Source organism: Carassius gibelio, chromosome B13, assembly GCF_023724105.1.
Source record: "Carassius gibelio isolate Cgi1373 ecotype wild population from Czech Republic chromosome B13, carGib1.2-hapl.c, whole genome shotgun sequence".
Classification (NCBI taxonomy): domain Eukaryota; kingdom Metazoa; phylum Chordata; class Actinopteri; order Cypriniformes; family Cyprinidae; genus Carassius; species Carassius gibelio.
This window is the reverse complement of record NC_068408.1, coordinates 27,637,765-27,654,537: the sequence shown is the minus strand read 5'-3', so window position 1 is coordinate 27,654,537 and position 16,773 is coordinate 27,637,765. Positions and strand designations below refer to the sequence as shown.

Sequence of the window (16,773 nt, the reverse complement as noted above, 5' to 3'; positions counted from 1 at the left end):
TGTCCAGGAAAGCACGGCCGTCAGCTCAGGATCAGACTCGGGCAACGCAGGCACTCCAGAGGGAGGCAACGCAGCTGAATCTTCATCTCCCGAGGCTCGAGCCCCGAATGAGATGTCAGGAGTCTGAGAAGGTCCAGCAAATAGCCCTCTTAAGAGTAGAGGAGCTAGAACGGGGTGCGGCAGAGGGGACTCTATACCTTTTAAGGTAATCAAGTCTCGATCTTAACTCCGAAATGGTCATGTCCCTGCAATGAGAACATGAGTCATCCATGAACGCAGTCTCAGCATGCTGAAAGCCCAGACACATGACACAGCAATTGTGGCCGTCACAGGAGCTATATATCGACCACATCCAGAAACACACGGGCGGAATGACATCTTTAAAAAGACGCAAACACAAACCAAACTATTTTTGAAGCTCTTTCAGTAGTGGTGAAGTGTCAGGGGAACATGGGAGCAGAAGGCAGGAAACTCTTGACAAACCGCTGAATCAGGCCATCACACCAACACCAGGTGACTTGCTTTGTACACACTCCGGTGAAACCAGCAGGAGATGTGCTCGGCTCCAAAGTGAAAGCTTGAATTTGAGTCAATTGCGCAACTTGACTGAAAGGGAACCAAAACTCCATCTTTGACCGAATAGAGAAAAAAACGTTGGGAGAAACCAGGCTCAGTCGAGGGCCAGTTCTCCTCTGACCAGACAAAACTAGCAGTTAAATTCCAGGTTGCAGGAAAGTCAGATGGATTTGAACAGTGGTGGTTTCTCTATTTTTTTACATTGAGAGCATAGGTCATAATTTAGATATATTTTTGAGATGGAAAAATGCTGTTTTACAAATGCTAGAAATGTGGCTTTCAAAGGAAAGATTGCTATCAAATAACACACCTAGGTTCCTAACTGATTACAAAGAATTGACAGAGCAGCCATCCTGCATTCTAATTTATTACTTGTAGAGTTTTTAGGTCCTATGATTAACACCTCTGTTTTTTTTTCAGAATTTAGCAGTAAGAATTACTCCTTATCAAGGTTTTTATATTGACTATGCATTCTGTTAATTTTTCAGATTGGTATGGTTTTCGGGGCCTCGAGGAAATATAGAGCTAAGTGTTATCAGCATAACAGTGAAAGCTAACACTGTGCTTCCTGATGATATCTCCCAAGGTTAACATGTAAAGTGTGAAAAGTAACTGTCCTAGTACTGAGCCTTGAGGTACCCCATACTGTGCTTGTGATCAATATGATACCTCTTCATTCACTGCAATGAAATGATGGCGGTCAGATAAGTATGATTTGACCCTTGCTAATGCATTTCCATTAATGCCAGCAAAGTTTTCTAGTCTATTCAAGAGAATGTTGTGGTCATTAGTGTTGAATGCAGCATTTATGAATGCAGATCCAGTAGCACTAAAAGAGAGATACAACCATGATTATATGATAAGAGCAGATAATTTGTAACTCTAAGGAGAGCAGTCTCAGTACTATGATATAGTTTAAATCCTGACTGGAAATCCTCAGGAAACAGATACCATTTTTCTCTAAGAAGGAATATAATTGTGAGGATACTACCCTTTCTAGTATTTTGGACAAAAAAGGAAGATTTAAGATCTGTTTGTAATTAACTAGTTATTCGGGGGACATTTTGGGGACATATCCTAATGACAATAATTAATTCATAATAGTCAGAAGATGATCTATGACTTCTGGAAGCACCTCTTTTAGGAGCTTAGATGTAATAGGGTCTAATATACATGTTGTTGGTTTAGATGATTTACAAAGTTTATACAATTCTTCCTCTCCTAAAGTAGAGCATGAGTGGAACTGTTCCTCAGGGGATCTATAGTGCATAGTCTGATGCGATACTGTAGCTGACGGCTGCATGGTTACAATTTTATCTCTAATAGTATCGGTCTTATAAGTAAAGTAGTTCATAAAGTCATTACTGCTGTGCTGTCGGGAAATGTCAACACCTGTTGTTGCTTTATTTTTTGTTAATTTAGCCACTGTATTGAATAAATACCTGGGGTTATGTTTGTTTTCTTCTAAACGAGATGAAAAATAATCAGATCTAGCAGTTTTTTATGTGTTTCTGTAGGATAGTGTACTTTATACCACGGTGTCAGACTGTTTTCCTTAATCTTCCTTAAGGGATAAAGGAGCAACCATATCTAAAATGCTAGAAAAATAGAGAGTCCATAGTTACTGTTACATCATTAAGCTGTTCTGAGGTTTTGGATATAACAAAGAATTGAGATAAATCAGGAAATATTTACTTTACAGTTTTAGCTAAATGAAGACTAGATAATGATCTGTGATGTCATCGATTGGCTGCATAATTTCAACACCATCAACCATCAACAATTCCATGTGGCAGTATTAAATCTAGAGTATGATTTTGACAATGAGTAGCACCCGAGACGTGTTGCCTAACCTCAACAGAGTTCAAAATTTCTATGAATGCTGATCCCAATGCATCTTTTTCATTCACAACATGGGTATTAAAATCACCAAGAATTAAAACTTTATTTAACTTTAAAACTGTAGCCAGCTCTAACTCGGATATAAAATCAGCAAATTATTTAATAAATTATATATGGTGCCTTTTTGGCCATTTGATATATATATATATATATATATATATATATATATATATATATATATATATATATATATATATATATATATATATATATATATAAATGATATATATATATATATATATATATATATATATATATATATATATATATATATATATATATATATATATATAATATATGATATATGATAAATATTTTATAAAATGTAGCAACACCTCCCCCTTTATCTTTTGAATGCGGCTCATGTTTATAAAAGTAATCTTGGGGGTAGTCTCATTTAAAATAATGTAATCATCAGGTTTTAGATACTGTTTTATCAGTAAGTAACTGTTAATGAGTGAGTCATTGAGATTCAATCGATTCATTCAAATGGCTGATTCATTCAGGAATAAAAATAAAATTAAAAATTAAAAAAATTATCTCAACCATCCCTTGTGTTGTTCAGAGATGCAAAAAACACTTAATGCTAACTTTAAAGTTGTATAAAATCAATATTGCATTTGTTATCTTGCTGACATTTGGAGAAAAAAACAGCACTCTCTGTGTGATATACAGTATATTAATTATATTAAATTATATATATGTACATGAATATATATGAATTATGTACATAAAATACATTTTTTACAGTTTACAATTTCGAATGCCTTGAATTTTGTTGATTATAAATGCATTTGAATAGACAAAATCATAGCGTACAGTTTTTCGTGATAAACTCTGTAATGTCAGATTGCACTTCATCGTACAACCCAGCCTTGACTTGAATGGAAAATGAAATAATACAAGTTTAACACTTGTTTACACATGAGCAATTATTAATGGAAATGTAATGGAATGAAAGTTGACAGAAATGTAAAAACTAGTGTAAAAGTGGTAGTTCTTATAGTGATTTAATACATTGTTCTGAGTGATGTGAGGCAAAATGTTCTCTAAGGCTGCTCAGATAACATCTGTTAATTGTGCAGCCCTTTGTACTCTGAATTCTGTTCAAACCAAGTATCTATATCTACAATGAATTCTGGTCTAGTAAAGCTTTTGAAATACCCAGACACACTTCTTTAAGATGGTTTGCAGAAGGTATGTATTTGAATGAACTGAAGGCTGTAATAACATGCCTATAAAAATCTGCTCCTTTTTAGGTCTTCAGAGGAGGGGACAAATGCATTTGAAAGCCTTAGATCTATAATAAATGCTCTATTTGCACTGCCTTGTTTTGATGGTGTTTTTTATGTTTTTGTCCACCCGTCTGTAGAGTATTTGGCGCTTTTAAGAACACGGACAACAGAGAGAGTGTCTATGCCTGGTTCACCTTCTCACACTGGCTTATATACGCCAACAGTGCCGCTAATCCAATTATCTACAATTTCCTCAGTGGTGAGTATTTGACACCTTTCCGCAACATCATAGGTTCCACCACAATTCCAATTCTTTCTTCTTCACACACCAGAGGGAAATCATCATCATGTTAGCAGAGAAATGTGTGAATTGATCTGGGTGTGTCAAATAAGAAATACATATGGATGACCAGAGTTGAGAACAACTGCGCTATATGTCATTTCCTCCATCTGCTGGTCACACTAAGGCATCGCATCTTTCATTCCTTACCCAGCCTGCAAACACACAGAGAACTTCAAAGCTTTGAAATGCCTTTTCCCTCCAGTTACATCCTACACCTTTTCATTCCAAACCAGCACGCTAATTATTTCTTCATTAGCACTGCAGTATTCTCTTTGTGCACAGGTTTGATAATACTGAGTATTTCATTACCTGGTCAAGGACGCTTTAGACATCATTTAAAACAGATTTAGTGTGCCTACTGAAGATGAATGAATCCCACCAAGTAGGTTTGAATTTGAAAGGTCTGAAAAGAGTTGCTGATGTTTTTGTTTTGCTTTTTTTCTAATCAAATTAATAATTTTTGTCATATTGCCCCAATGATAAACTGTTCTACTCCTAAAAGTACAGTGTTCAGTGCATAAAATAAAAATAAATAAATAAATAAAAATTAGATGATGTACTGACATGACTAGAGGCATTTCCAGGTTGCTATTTCCTTCCTTTATCGTTCTGTTTTTTTTGTTCTGGCTTATATAGGCATGCCCACAGGCCACATGAACCTGTCAGTGATCACAGTTGTGAATGTAAAAAAAATAATGTTAATTAAGTAGCATTAGTTTACACTGTGTACACAAGTGTGGGTGTTCTAACTGATGTTCATTTGGGAATGCCATTTGACACAGTTTAATCCACAGCCTGCGCTCACTTATCTGTGAAGAAATGGATTTAAATGGATTCTGAAAGGCTTAAGGTTAATTTGACATTTTAAATCAAATCCTAAATATATTTCCATGCAGGTAAATTTCGAGAGGAGTTCAAAGCAGCGTTCATCTGTCATTGTTCCGGAACAGATGAGACACACCAGGAGAGAGTCAGAGCGAGAACCAGCACAGATAGCCGCAAGTCCCTGTCTACCCAAGTAAACAACTTTGACAACATCTCCAGGATATCTGACCAGGCTGTGTAGCTCCATCATGAGGAGGGTTTGCTGGTTTAATCCTGCGGACTGCCACTTCACAAGTCACCACCGCTGACTAGAAAAACACAGACATGCCATATGCCAGACTTACAGATGGAAGGACTGAACAAACCTATTAGCATCTGTGAATTATCCACACTTTTGGAAAACTACATTGTGTCTAATGCAAGAGCACATGAACCTTCAGTAGATTTTTATTTATTTATTTTTTTCCCCTTCTGAGCCAAGATGTATAGGTGATGTACTGCTTAATCCACAGAGATGATAACTGATAACACATATGATATTGGGTCTGAAACATATTGTTGATGTAATGCTGCATTATTCAACTCAGGATTCAACACTTTCTCCTTTCACATTTTATGTAGAGACAACTATAAGTAAGTAATCTGTGAGTTATCTGAGAAGTTTAAAGACTGCAGCACCGCTGAAACATTGCTTTGTTTGTTTGTCCATCCTAACAAGCTGATCTCAGTAATACTGGCTCACCAGTCATCTGAATTTTGGATGGTAATCTTTGTTTGATGGGCCAGCAACTGATGCATTTAAGAAGCCTGCTTAAAAATCAAACAGTATTTTATTATTATTATTATTAAGCCCCTAGTGTTGAAGACTTCAGAGAACAGGCTACACTTTACACAAGGCATGCATCAACAGTTTCAAGTACTTATAAACAAAAAGGATACTGTGTGTGTGTGTGTGTGTAGTTCCATGTTTAAACAATTTGGAATGTTTCTCTACTATAAGAATACATCTTTTCAGGTACAGTTCACTCTAGTTTAGTCTCAGTCAGGTCTCAAGATCTCAAGAACATAAAAAAATAAATAAAAAATAAACAAACAAACAAAAAAAACTTCAGGATAGAATTTTGATTGTTCACTTAGTGTAAATTTCTATATATGCTTGCAGATAAATGTCTGTTTTATTTCCAGTGTAAAGCATCTGTGTTGTGCGGTGTTTGCATTTATTTCTAATGGAGTTGTTTTGACATTTTGCACAGTCCAGCAGTAATTATTTGCTCTGAGTGTTTGCTTGTTGAGTCAGGAAGCCTGGAGCGCTTGCTGTCGTGACTATTATCCGTCAGATGATTACAGAGCCATAAAACAGAACAATGGCACAATAATGAATCTTTGTTCAAGTGTGGTACACATCACAAGCACAGACAGGTGAACAGCAGGGCATTGAACGACTTAGGATTTTGTTATCTCTCAGGTGCTTGCTTTGAGGTCTTGTGTAATTTATTCAAAACGTGTGCTGCTACTTATGACATTTATACATAAATACACTGAATGTGTCGATGTGTTTGAAATTATGTTTGTGTATATGGATTCCAATTTCCCTTAAAAAAAAATTGCTTTAGTTTGCAAATATGTAAATTATTTTCATACATGCTGACTTTTAAACAGTTTTAACACAGAAAAGAAAGTGAATTACTTTTGTCTATGTAGGTGCAATCTAAATATAAATAAACAATATCAACACAAGTAATTGAATGTTTTGCCAGCACTAATATGCATAAAATATTTTAAACCAGCGTGGAAATATACAATGTTCTGAGTTGTTCTTTTCAGGATTTTCATGTATTTTCATGCCATTTTTATAAATAATTGAGTGATATAAATCTACTTTGTAACTTATTATTATATATTTTTTTCACTATATACTTTATTTTCAGAAGCACTTTTTTTTGGCAGCTGCTAACTTCTATCAAAAAAATTAATAAATCATACAAGGACCAAGGTCCTGTCATCTGCGCTAAAAAGCTATTCAGCAGACATATTATTATTGCATACCAAATAACTTTTCTTATTAATAAGTCACTTTGAATAAGTGTCCGCTAAATGAATGTGTAAAACTGTGAAAGTAGTTAATAAAAGAAGATTTTTTTATTTTATTTTTATTTTATTTTTTACATAAAGTACAGTCTAAGTTAGTTTATTAAACAAATGTCTTAAATCTGAAAATGCAAAAATAAATGGGTTATGTTAAGATTGAAATTAAACAATATCACAAGAGCAAGAGTGGTGTTGTTCTGAATTTCAACACAAATCTACTTTTTGATTCTTATTTCTGGTTGTAAACTGCTGAGATAAGAAGCAGAAATATCAGGAAAAATTAAACGCTGTAGTAAGTTTCAACATTATCCTGCTTTTCATAGCTTTGCTATTTGCAGTGCAGCTATTATCCAACACTATTTTAAACTACATACCCTAGTCAAGTGAGAAAATAAATGCTGAAATAGATTTATTTTGTGCTAAGAAATGCACTTAATGCAAATTTAGTATTACTAAATTGGAACGACTGATTTTGATCATTTTGTGATTTTTTGCTTAATGCACTTTAATTGTGTGGAATAAGGTCTAAATAAAAATATTCTGAAGTATATTTAATTGTGCTAACCATTGCAAGGTACCCTTAAAATGTATTGCATTTTAAGGCTGATATTATTCAAAGATCATACAATCCTAATCAATATTAGCATTAAAACTAGGGTGGGTAATTTAACTCGTTAATTAGATTAAGTTATGGAGAAAAATAACGCGTTCAAATTATTAACGCATTTAACAGACTTGTCACGCCCCAGACCTATGTAGATCATCTGCCATTTCATACAGTCGACTGATGAATAATATGAGGCAGGGCAACAACTTGCTGCATGATGGAGAATATCCCTAAAATTCAAGATATGGGGCAAAATGCCCCTGTTTGAAATTTTGTCTCTCATTTACATCTCATAGACATATCACACGAGCTGTAGGCTAAGTGCAATATCACAGGAGTGCAAAAAGGATACTCATCTTATAGCCTACATCAGTTCAATAAGAAGTTAATATTGTGTTATTTTATCTGTTTTGATTAATTTTGCCAACCAAAATTTAAAGACAAAGCAGAACTGTTCATCTCCGAGCAACCCACAGCGGCATTTAATTTCTTAATCCACGTTTTGAACGAATTTGGTGAAGTATTTGCCATTGGCCACAGTCGCGTTGGCTTTGAAGTGGCGCTGCACAGACCGACATCAAAGTAAAAGCACAAAGGGTCATTAGATTAATTAATCACCACATCATGTAATTAATCGATTCAACATTTTAATCGCTTACCAGCCCTAATTAAAATACATTTTAGCCTTAGTAATAATGTGCATTGTGCACAAGTAGTACTCCATGTAAAGTATGATTATCATTTATAGCCTACATCAGTTAAGTCTCAAGCAATATGTCACTAAATATATATTTTGAACTGTACTTAGTCTAAATGTATTTTAAATATCTTACTAGGCAGGCCAACAGTCAGGACTTTTGACCTGCATTATGCTTGTAACTAAGGTTAGTGATATCGGTTTATTTTTAACTACAGCAATAGTTAATGATTTATTTTATATATCATAAAACAATTCCACATTTCTTTAATATTAACCTACATCAACGACACAGCTACAGATGGCTGGCATATCAACTGACCCAATAACTGGCCCCAATTATATGGTGCAGGAGAGAGCCGTGCAGGTGAGTGACATTGACAGTGGAGTGACGCACCTGAGAGGGATAATTGATCAGCACCGTGACGTCACGCTGGGGTGAATAGAGCGCGCTGAAGCGGAGCTGTTCACTCACACAGGTGCTTAACACTGATACTCCACCAACACCGTCATACCACTTGAAGGCCATGAGAGCAGCATTTCTCATTGGTGAGTAGAGGATCTATTTGAAGGATTAGTCAGCTTTTAGCAGTTCAATGCTTTATTGATCCTGGAGGTTCTTCTCATGGAGTTATGAAATAGATTTTTCATTTGTGCCTGAACATTTGTCAAGTGTTTCTACTGTTCTTGGAGTGAAGTGGTCTAAAAAAAAATGAAATCAAATTGATCTGTTCTTATTAAGGTGTAACTGCAATAACGTGCAATACAATGTACTTCTGAAAGTTTTTGAATCTGAGGAATTATATGTTGAGACTATGATGTAAAATGACTGTATGACTGTAATTCCTTTGTACAAAGGTCAGATTCCCTTTCTTCCACCAAAGCTAAAGATGCTCTTTAAAACAGTCTTATAATCACAATGCTTGATTTGGATCATGAGGTTTTATCCTACCTACTTAAATGCTGCTGTCAATAAAGCAAAAATGGGAAACATCACGTACAGTACAGGACTTTCTGAAAATTCAAAGTTTTCACACTTATTCTTATAACTTGTAATGGGGAAAATGTAGATTAAATTAGAAACTAACAATTTTGGACCCTAGTGTCTTTGAAATGTGTGAAACTATGTATTAAATATTATGTGCATCCATGCTGAACAGGTAGAATGTCATTTCTTATTGCATTAAGCCGATGTCAGGATGAGCCCATTATGAATGTTACTTTCCCTTCCAGCATTTCATTTGCTGTACCAGCTAGTTTACGTTGACGCATCAAGAACTACAGAGTGCATTTCGCACATGGATGCTTGTGTTTCTCCACACTTCTGCAGAAGCGAACAGGCTGTTCTCCGAAATATCTGCAATTTTAAAGGTACAGAATTCTTATATTTAATCTTCTTTGAAGCAAACCGGATGCCATCAATAATGCAACTGATTATTTTTTGCTTAACGGGATCAGGACCAAGGCTGCCTGGTCGTGTTGGGTTAATAACTGCTCTCACAAAAAAAACTGTAAAAGTGAACGTTTGCCCTCTTGATCCAGATGAGTTGACTCTGTCAAGGCATTAAAAATTTAAACCTTTCAAGGTGAAGACAACTTTTCAATTTGTCACAAAAGAGTGTGAGTGAGGGTGGTTTGCAAACTGGTTTAAAGGTTTTGGGTGCCACGTGGCATGTAATATAAGAATAATGAATAATTTATAGCAAATTATTTCTATATACACAGACAAACACACATAAAACAGCTCAACTGTGCATGACTTTTCCCACTTTAAATCCACCATGCTGCCATTTCAGCTGAGTCCGGTTATTATACTGTTCATTTTGACAAAGATGTTTAACAAAGAAAACGCTGTCAGCAATACCTGTCTCCACTGCCTTGTGAAATGTCTCATCACTGTGTTGACAGTAATTGTATTTAAGTGCAATAGCCTTGAGCAAACAGCACGACTCAAACTGAGGCCGTATGGCCATTCAGGGAAGAAGAAAGGTCTTGCTTGAGGGGACATTGAAGTTGTTTGTTGGTAGTGCCTGACTGCAAGAAAGATAGAGGGAGAGAGAGAGAAAGAGAGATAGAAGCACACTTTGGCCTCAGGGAAGCAAACAAGAAAACAATATATGGGATCATCAGTCCATATTCACATATGATATTGGCTGTCATGTTGATATATTTTAACAAGTGACCATAATAACGTTTTGAAAAACCTTAGTACACTTTAAAACTCAAGGACAATTCTAGGCACCTTATGGATCAATTTAAGGACCAATTAAAGGATTAAATGCTTTAAAAACAATCACATACAATAGCCATTAACCTCAGCTATTAAAAATTCATGCACACAATGACATGCAGATGAATAGAGCTCACTCATTAAAGGCCGATGGTAAGCTCATATCAAAGTGATGACGTTGAAAGTGCCTCTAGTAAAAGCTGCTTTGCTGCTGTCTCTTTTCATCTCTGAGAAAAGATGGAGGATGCCACATGACTGATGCAAAGGTCTGTAATGCCACTCTTCAGACGATGTTCAGCCGCTCACCTGCATTGGGACAGTGTGTGTGTTCTGGACCGGATCCATGCAGCAGTCTTCAGCAGCTGTACTCTCAGTGCCAGCATCACTGGGGTATGCCACACACATTTATTACTGCAGTATCAATAATGCAAATATGAAGAAAAAAAAAAAGTTAGGTTCTACATCTATGGCATGCTGTCAGTTACAACTTTTAATTCGGCCCTCAGTTTGTTTGTAAATAAAAATAAAAGGGATAGTTAGCCCTCCCCCCCACCCCAAAAAAGGAAAATCCTGACATAATTTACTCACTCTAATGATGTTCCAAACCTATAAGACTTCAGATAATCTTCGACTGAACCTTTTACTGAAACCAAAGAAGTTTCTGTCTCTCCACTGAAAGGGCATTTGACCAAAACACAGAGGATCCAAAAAAAGAAAAAAAAAATCACTTTACATGATTGGCAGATTTAATTTAGACTTTTATTCACATATTAATACACATACATACAGGGCATCACATATGGCAGACATGGATGTTTGTGCACTATACGCTTGAATAAACCTCTTTGGTTCTTTTGCATCACACAACCGTTTTTGAACTTCCATGTTTACCAGATGTGATGTGCTTTATCTATGTGTCTGTCGATCTTTCCTGAAATTGAATTGAAAGCCTATGTTGAGTCTTTTCATCACATAAAGTGATCATATCTCTTCATAATACTTGGATTAAACCGGCCGATTTATTTGGATTCATAGTCATTTTAGGATGCCATTTGGGTGACAGAAACCTTGCAGATTTCATAAAAAATATTTGTTATTTATGTTTCAAAGTTTAACATAAAAATTTTGAGCAGATAACAGGACCTTGGTTCCTTGTTGATTTGTATAATTCCTTAATGCCTTTTTGTCCACATTGAGCAGTTATGCTATGCAATTTCGAATACATAGTCTTCCACTTTAAGTATACTATTTTTTTCTTTTTTTTTGGGGGGGGGGGGGGGGGTTCTTGTGTTTACTAATGTGATTTTGTGTCTGTAGTAACTGATTGCATGTCATGGGCAAGACTGCATGTTTTTCAAGACTTTGAGACAATCCAGATTTTTGCCCCCACCTGAGTTTTTAGTTTTGACGAAAGGAAAGATTATCAGTAAATTAGGATTTAAATACACGTTTGCAAAGACACAAGGCAATGTAAATATTATATATTATATGTAATATTATAACTATCACTTTATTGTTTTTCAGCTCCAAAAAACAAGCAACTTAAGGCAGAACGGCAAGCCAGTGATCACAAAGAACATGGTAAGTCCTTGTTATGTACATTTTGCACCAAAGCCTTTTGGAAATTCATAACTGCATGCATGCTGTTTTTCCCTCATTGCACACTCTCATTCCCTCAACCAGTAGACCACACCAACCAATCCTGTCTTGAAGAAATCGTGGCTTGTCTTGGGGAGAAATCCTGTAACAGCCTAATGGTGCCATTTGTCCAGGAATGCAATGCCTACCAATGCAACCCAAGTCAGTGCAGAGATGCATTGAGGCAGTTCTACTTGGCTCTTCCTCACAATGTGGCTGAAAAACTGGTGTTCTGTGACTGTGATAGAGGAGACCAAGAATGCAAACAGATGAAAGCCTCTCTACACTCTGGATCCTGTGCGAGTGACCAGTCGCAGACACCCTGGACCTGCCTGGAGGCACTGGACAGCTGCTCTGAAGATAAATTGTGCAGGTTAGCCCTCAAAACTGAAGGCAAAGCATTGACAAAATGTTTTACAACAGAAAATGTTTATAGATCGTAATTTCTTTCAATCAGTTATAGACCAGGGCCAGGTTCCCCGATAACGCTCACTCTTACGTCCGACGTTACAAGAGCACTGTCCCGAGTGAAGGTGCTGAATCAGTTGGCATCGACAACATGTTCTATGCAAATGAAACATTCACCAAATTATTACAGGAACATTTATTTTAACAGTTTAAGTTATCAGTAAAATATAGACTATAAATTCAATTATCAAATGGTCAGTAATATGTTCACAAAATATGTTGTGATGGTTAGACGAACAGGTATCCCTCACTAATCATCCAACCTCCTTATCCCGTTGTGCCACTTCTGCGCTTCTTGACATGGGTTTGACGACTTCTAAAAATTATGTAATACACTTTTATATTAATGGTTAGGTCCTTTAGAATCAGAATTGATTGGCATGCAACTGCATTTACTTTTGTTTAATGCGGTATTGATTGCCATTGGTTAATGTTTTCAATAAAAAGCAACCTATCTACAATGAACACACAGAGAGAGAGAGAGAGAGAGAGAGAGAGAGAGTTAGACACAGAATATGGTGGGGAAGCAACGTAAAAAAGGGCATCAAGCTTCACGTCAGAGGCCCTTGAAGTTTTGCTGGACTTTGCCACCAGGTCAGAGACCACACCCCTATGGTCCACTATAACCTGCAAGTTTATGGCCGCGTATCCCTTTCACAATATGTACGCCTGATCAATCACTGATGAATTGGCGATAGGGATGAGTGTGCCATCCACCAGGATATAATCCCCGGCATGGTGCAGAAGGGCGTTGGTGACAGTGTGGACGCACCTCCACACAGAGGTCTTGATTAGGCCGTAGCCCTCTCCCACGACCTCGATGAAGATCTCTGTAGCAAAAAAAAAAAAAAAACATAGCGCTGCAAGCAGCTGAACTTCAGGGCTTAAAGCAGAATTCCGCCGCGTTAGCCTGGCAAGCGCAGGTCAGAGAAGGTCCAGCAGGTCCGTAATTAGTTGTCTTGGGAGGCGAATTTTTTTTAATATAGCCACGTCAGGCAAAATGTCAAAAGGGTTTAAGTTTTGCCTAATTAAAAAATTGACATGGACTAAACGGCTCCGCGTTCGGCTCCGTCTTTGATTCAATTAAGGACACGTTGGATCGCTGCCATAGTTGGTCACTTACTGGACACCACCATGCTTACCCATTTATGGATCTTAGCCATCTAGATCCAAATTGTTTGCCAGATTTTCATTATCAAAAGTGATTGCCAATTCGCTTTAATTACATTTTGAAATACTGTAGCCTAGGCTAATTACCACCATATTAGTTCTGATACCACATAAAGTCAACTTCATAAATAGGCCTGTATCCATTGCGAACATATTTTATTATGAGTCTTAAAATGTCCATAACATAAAATCATTGTTGAGCCACTGTAGTCGTTGCTGCTGCTGCTCTCGTTCAGTTTCAGCCTCGGGATCTGATTCTGGGTCATAAATAAACGGCTGAAACTGACTGTTAGCCATGGTTTGTTTTGGATGATGTTTTTTTTTTTTTTTTTCAGGGTAATGTCACAACTTCCAAACGCTCTCAATACAAAAGCCTACTCGCGCTCGTGATTCTTTAGCTCCGCCCACATGTCACGCCTCCAGTAGCTCGTGTTTTTCCAAATAAAATCGGCACAGACTATTTTTCTCTTATAAATGTAATAAAACTAAAAACTTTTTGGAGATATGAAGGATGCAGTACTACTCTATAGGTACTCAAGATTAACAGGAGATTGAGTGAAAATGAGCATTTCACCAGCCCTATTTTCAACTATTAACTACAACATATGTCTTAATCAATTCTTAATTTGCTGTTAATTAATAGTCAGTAAGGTAATTGTTTAGGTAAGTTTAGGGATCAAATAAAACAAAATAAGGCATTAATACAGAATAAGGAATTCATATGACTGTATTATGAATATATTAATATGTCACTATGTATCTGACTTTCACTGCTGCGTTAGAACAGTAACTATTGTGATAAGCACTACACTAGTAAATTGAACTAAGTAGTCTACCAAAAAAGTAGTCAACTGTTCAGAATGTATGAATGAGTTTATAAAAATGCACACAGATATGCCACAAATCAGATAAATTACTAAAGCAAAAAAGCCAAATTAGCAAAATACTCAAAGGTTGAGAGTGTGTGAGAGTGTATGGATGTGATGTTCCCCAGATGATGAAGCTGTTTGACCATCATGGTGTTCCCAGTTGACTGGAAAATATTTAGTTAAGTAGGTAACATGTTAGTAGTTAAGTTAGTAGTTAAGTAGTGAACAGGTTAAGAGGCATTGTGGGAATACTGGCACACAGGATGTATATAGACAGCTGCTGATAAAAAATAAATAAAACGTTTAAAAAATAATATATATATATATATATATTTTTTTTTTTTTTTTTTTTTACCATCCACAGGCAGAAGTTTAGCAGTTACCTCTCCAAATGTTTTGGGGGAATGGAATCTGCACATGAAACGACCAGTGAATGGCTAAGTCGTCTGGACCCCGACTCCTTTCTTGGGCATGACCTCCAATGCAGGGTGGCATTTGTGGAAACAATGGGCTCTGTTCTTCATCATCCATGCACATGTGATGGTTTACATCATCATAATCAATATAAATGCAATGAGCTAAAACTAATTTTCCAGGACAAGTCCCTTTTCAGTAAGTACTTTCTGAGGTTGTTGGCTAATTTATCTACTATGCATTTGCAAGTACTGCTGGCATAGTCTCATTCTGATTGATGTATTCTGATTTCCTTTCAAATCATAGCGCTCGCAGGGACCAAAGAAAATGTCCGACATGAAGAATGCCATGAATTCAACACTGGGAAACAACCAAACAGTAAAACAAGCACTGAACAGCAGTGGTTAAGTAGTGAAATTGTCCAACATGGACAATTTGATGATTCAAGCAATGGGCAACGACCAACCAATGAATCGAGCGTTAAGCAGCAGTGGTTAAGTGGTGAGTTGATGCACATTTTCATTACATTATTGCTGATGTATTACTAACGTATTGTCTTTGTTTACACCAGATCAGCTGTTTTACATACTGATATACATCTCTGCATTAATGCTGGTGGTATTGTTTGTGATCAGTCTAGTTTTGCACAGACTTTGGTAAGTTGTCATTATTGTAATGCATACCAAATTATGTGACGACACTTTAGTATAGGGACCAATTCTCATGATTAATTCGTTGCTTGCCTATTATTAACATACCTGTATGTGGCTGTTTATTAGTGCTTACAAAGCACATATTCTGCATGACCATTTGCTAAATCTATCATCCTACCAAATACGGTACCTAAACGTAACAACTACCTTACTAACTATCAATAGACAGCACTTTAGGAGTTTATTGAGACAAAAGTCGTAGTTAATGGTTTGTATGACCTTAAAATAAAGTATGACAAATGTTTTGATAATGACTGAATGCCGTTTCTTTTAGGAGAATACACCAAGCTGCGGGTAAACCAACTTTTGAGGCCCATCAGTCAAAGTCCCTGATGTTGTCGTCTGTTATTATTTAACCTGTTAAAAACACAATGATCGCAGATATCCTCAGACTATTATTGTTTCACTTTCAAACATCACACTTATACTTGATCTTTCGGGTATGTCATTTATGTCTCCATTCCTAAATGGGACGTACTTGAGGAGGGGTTAAATGGCAGTGATATTCATTATACTTTGCACATTGTAGGTATATCTTTCACTGTGAATTTTAAATATCCTTATAACATATTTAATATTTTAAATATATATAATAAATATTCCTTTGCTTTTTATCAAGCCACAGTGAAGGTTTGCAAGAAGGGATTGTTTTTGCTCTGATATATTATTTATACTGGATGAAAAAATGTTTTATTATCATTATCATTATTATTTCATAATTGCTGTCATTTGGTATTATTGTCATACACTTTATTACTTGGTAGGTGTCAAAATATGAAGAATTCATTTAAGTAATTTAATCGATCATATGACATATAGGCAGCCATTGTTGTAAAGATGGAGTTTCAGGCCTCAGTGTAAATGGGAAAAAAAATTAACAAAATAAAAGCTTTTAATAGATTACTCTCATGTAATGTGCTAATCTGCTTCTGTTTCAGGGCATAAACTAAAAATAAACTGTTATCGAGCAACATTCAGCCTGTCTGATACCAGTTCTC

The 16,773-nt window shown here is 36.1% G+C and overlaps 2 protein-coding genes across 2 annotated transcripts in view; both read left to right on the top strand.

Annotated features, from left to right (window-relative positions):
• hcrtr2 (hypocretin (orexin) receptor 2) overlaps nt 1–6,594 on the top strand; it is a 99,975-nt gene extending 93,381 nt beyond the window's left edge. The window contains exons 6-7 of the mRNA XM_052571702.1: nt 3,851–3,972; nt 4,953–6,594. Coding sequence (XP_052427662.1) covers nt 3,851–3,972; nt 4,953–5,122 — 292 coding nt within the window. The 3' untranslated portion in view covers nt 5,123–6,594. The remainder of the gene's footprint in view (nt 1–3,850; nt 3,973–4,952) is intronic.
• Nucleotides 6,595–8,681: 2,087 nt separating this feature from the next.
• gfral (GDNF family receptor alpha like) lies at nt 8,682–16,108 on the top strand. The gene is made up of 8 exons (XM_052573110.1): nt 8,682–8,822; nt 9,507–9,644; nt 10,741–10,893; nt 12,028–12,084; nt 12,187–12,514; nt 15,013–15,260; nt 15,369–15,563; nt 16,050–16,108. Exons 1-8 carry the CDS (start codon nt 8,801–8,803, stop codon nt 16,106–16,108), a joined length of 1,200 nt encoding a protein of 399 aa, XP_052429070.1. The 5' UTR covers nt 8,682–8,800.
• Nucleotides 16,109–16,773: the final 665 nt, after the last annotated feature.